Raw genomic sequence first — 4,224 nt, forward strand, 5'->3', positions numbered from 1 at the left:
TGTAGAGTTGTTACCATTCAAATGAAATTAGTATTAACAAACTCTATCTTTCCACTGCTGAGGAAACAGAAGCTGCATCTGAAGTGGCATTAGATGCATTTACACAGACAGTTTGATGAAGCTGAGGTGCCATAAATGCATTTACAAAATGCAAAATTTTAAATGCATAACTAATTTTATAAGATTAATGTTTTACATATTTTTTTAAACACAAATAAATGTTGAAAAAATGCAATTAAACTTTTAAATATGACTAAACCACCAGTAGGTGGCGGCAAATGTCTGTTTTAATGAATGAGTTATTTATTCATTCATTCATTCAACCAATTCATTCAAACAACTGATTCATTCAGAAACGAGGCAAGTGACCGTCATTATGAATGGGCCACTGAATCATTTACTCACTCGATTCATTCAAAAACGTGGATTCATTCAGTAACGAAACACCGCTGTGTGTTGCTCGGAGACACACAACAGTTCTGCTGTGGCTTTGATCGGAACTATTTTCATCAGCGAAACTGAGCAAAAACAGTCACTTAATTTTAACTTCTTGTTTATTGAAATACTATTGTATAAAATCAGTGTCACATTGTTGCAATCATAGATCCGGGCCGGTCATGCGAAAAATTGTCCGATTCCGATCACTTGCCGGTCAATCGGTGCATCTCTACTCTGAATGTACTTTAACTTGTTACTCAGACAATCAGGTATACATTACATTATGCCTGAATACTGTAGGAATAAAATATCTGGTTTTTTTGGTGTATAATGATTACAGTGTAGAGAGAACACTTTTGCATAGTAGTTTGTTTATTCCTTCTGTTTTACCAGAACTGGGACGACCAGGCTCATCTTTCTTTCGTCCAAACACACCTGTCTGAGCTTTTGGAGTTACTAGTGGAGCCAGGCCAGCTGAGCAGTTCAGGACAGGTTCTGCGTGACAGCCAGCTCACTTCAGACGCCCTGGAAAGCCTCAGTTTGTTGCTGGAAGGATCTGTGAGCCATAGCCGTACCGTGCACCCAATCCACAAGCTCCTCAGCCGCTCTCCACTGCAGTCCCAGGCAGGATTCTCCAAACTCAGCCGCTCCTACTCTCTGCAGCAGTTCCAGGGGTTTCTGCATCAGGGCCTTTGCCTCAATCCCTTCGGCATCTCCACCTGCTCAGAGTCGGGAAAGAAACTGGCATGGGCACTGCAAGGTAAACTGGAAGTTCTTGTCAAAGCAGTAAAGTTGTAGGTGATTTTTTCCCCAGGGATTTTTTAAGTTTCACAAATCAGACGTTCTTTAGGAATATTTGAGGTTTAGTTTCATTTAAATTGTGTGTGAGTGCTGAGTGGAAATGTAAACTTTTTATATACAAAGATGTCATTTACATAACAGTACAAAAACCATCATCTTTAATACAATGGTTTGAATTTGTCTAGCTTAAAATGATTGATGGTTAACCAGATTATAGTATCACTAACACTTCATATTTTGTTTTGTAGTAGAGGGCACCCTAAAGAAAGCCAAAATATTCAGAAATACCCACATGGCTCCTCCAGGAAGTCGACTGTTGCTCATGTCGCAGGTCTGCAAACAGACGTTGGCCAAAGACTCTGAAAAGCTGAATAATGCCAACATCAAACTCCACTGTTGCAGTGAGGCTTTCATCTATCTTCTCTCTCCTCTGAGGTGAGGAATCACTTTATTAAAGTAAAATAAATGCACTTTTATTGTTAATTGGGTATCAAATACACTTTTTCTCTCTGTCTGTTTGTCTATATTATATTATGTTTATATATTTTATTTTTATAATAATTATTATTATATAGTTCAGTGTTAATATGTAGTTCACATTTGTGTATGCATTGTATTTATTTTTTAGCACTGCTTGTTGGAGTTAGTATCTTTCCATGCACACATTAGCTGCAATGTGCAGAAGGTCTGTAGAGAGAAAAGGTATTATTAATGTTAGTGGATTTTTGTATTTTTATTTTAAATTAATATATTTTTTGCAAAGTTGAATTGAAGAGTTTATTTGCAAAAACAGTTAACTTTGATTGAGATTAATTGTAAAGAACAATGAAAAAACATGATTTTTGAAAATGGTTAAAAACGGAGTTATCTGTTTTTGCAAATTAACTCTTCAATTCTTCTCGAAGGCTTTCAATTGGATGTGAAATTGAAAGGTAACTTCTTAAAAAGCACATGGGCGATACATTTGTCATTATTGTCTTTTTAAGACAATTTGCGGTATCCTACTTTTAAATATGTTTCTTAATTTGTTTATTTACATAGCTTTGAACTTTTAAACTATTTACCCTATTCTTTCCATGAAAAGTTTTGGCCTTAGATGCTGACATGGAATAAGGCATCAAATGAATGATTGAATGAATGAATGTGCACTAGTTAACCACATAATCAACTAATCTGTTGAGTCAACTATCATGTCCCATTCCTAATAATAATAACAGCATTGCCTTACTTGGACTTCATGTCAAAAGAAAGTTAAAAGAAATGCTGGTCATAGTCTGATGTCATTTAGTCATTTTTGGAGTTTGTAAACATCAATGTAAAACTAAGTCCTTATCTTGCAGGTCTATGACCTTGGATAAGTGCAGGAACAGTACAGTGGTTCTCGGACCGGTGGGGACCAGCGTCCACATTCAGAGCTGTGAGAATGTTCGTGTGGTATGTGTGGCCGGCCGTCTGACCGTAGGCGGCTCTTCTCATTGCACAATCCATGCCCTCACCCCTACTCGACCCCTTCTCTTTCCTGGGAATGTCTCTCTCACACTGGGCCCCTTCCACACACATTATCCCACTCTAGAGGACCACATGGCTAGCGTGGGCCTAGCTGTGGTTCCCAATTTATGGGACCAACCTCTGCTGTTTGGAGCTGAGGGTTCCGCTACAGACACTGGCTGCTACCGCTTCCAGCCCCCCTCTGAGTTTTACCCGCTGGTGATACCCTTTCAAATGGAGGGGGATAACTGTGAGGTCCCTTGGGGCCTGCCGGCAGACTACCAGAAAGCCGTGGAAAGCCGAGAGAAGACGATAGAGGATTGGCAGAAGACTGTGAAGGAAGCACACCTAAACAAGTGAGCCCACTTTTCCGTTCCTTTCGAGGCTGTAGTATTGTCTTTAGCCATGTTCAGATCATAGTTAAATGGTTAGTTCACCCAAAAATGAAAATTAGCCCATAAATTACTCACCCTCAAGTCATCCTAGGCGTATATGACTTTCTTCTTTCAGACGAATCCAGTCGGAGTTTTATTAAAAACTGTCTTTGATCTTTCAAGCTGTTTAATGCCACTCAGCGGGTGTTGCATGCATCAGTCCAAAAGAAGTTAAATAAAAAGCGCCTATCCATATAAAAAAAGTGTCTCACACGGCTCCGGGGGGTGAACAAAGGCCTCCTGTAGCGAATCGATGCGTTTTTGTAAGAAAAATATCCATATTCAAAACGTAATAATCACTTTAATGTAGCTTGCGTCAACAGTTGTACACGGAAGCAGCTCCGGGCGGATGACATATAAGTATTTTTGGGTGAACTAACCCTTTAAGTAAACATAGGCACAGGTTTAGTGATACACCAACATTTTGAGCCAAAAGACATTGCGGTATGTGCAATGTAAACTGCTCTGCTGATTTTAATGATTTTTTCATTTTAGATCGGTTACATTGTTCTAGTCGCTTTAATTATTGTTGCTGTTGTTGTTGTTGATTTGTATTTTTTTTTTTTGTGTGTGTGTGCATTCCTTGACAAAAGGTTATTTCAGTTTATTATAAAAATAATATTATATTATATTATTAAATTTTTATAATATTTTTTATAAACCGTTTTGTTGATGTTATTGAATTCGAGCTCTGTCGCATTGCGCTAGTCTCTTTTATTTTTGTTGGGGTTTTTGGTACATTTATTGTTGCATTATTTCAGCGCGTTATAAAAAATGTAATTAAATTATTTGTTATTTTAATTTTATATTTTTAGAATAATATAATTTGTTATTTTTATTTGTTATTTTTCAACAGTTTTGTTGATTTTAATGAATTCTAGCGCTGTCGCATTGTGCTAGTCACTTTTATTGTTGATTTGAGTTTTTTTTAGAACATTCCATAACAAAATTATTTTGGTTTATTGTAACAAATATTATTGTTGTTGTTGTAGTTATTATTATTATTATTTATTTTTATTATCATATATCAGTGCTGTCAAACGATTAATCGCATCCAAAATAA

The 4,224-nt window shown here is 36.9% G+C and overlaps 1 protein-coding gene across 2 annotated transcripts in view; it reads left to right on the forward strand.

The window, feature by feature from the left end:
• The window catches only part of LOC107663868 (TBCC domain-containing protein 1), an 8,888-nt gene that overhangs the window by 3,249 nt on the left and 1,415 nt on the right, over window positions 1-4,224 (forward strand). For both annotated transcript variants that reach the window (XM_016454240.1, XM_016454238.1), the window contains exons 4-6: window positions 832-1,198; window positions 1,488-1,674; window positions 2,580-3,083. In XM_016454240.1, the coding sequence (XP_016309726.1) occupies window positions 832-1,198; window positions 1,488-1,674; window positions 2,580-3,083 (1,058 nt within the window). The remainder of the gene's footprint in view (window positions 1-831; window positions 1,199-1,487; window positions 1,675-2,579; window positions 3,084-4,224) is intronic.

The sequence above is a fragment of the Sinocyclocheilus anshuiensis genome, unplaced genomic scaffold, assembly GCF_001515605.1.
Source record: "Sinocyclocheilus anshuiensis isolate Anshui unplaced genomic scaffold, SAMN03320099.WGS_v1.1 scaffold976, whole genome shotgun sequence".
NCBI classification, from domain to species: Eukaryota; Metazoa; Chordata; class Actinopteri; order Cypriniformes; family Cyprinidae; genus Sinocyclocheilus; species Sinocyclocheilus anshuiensis.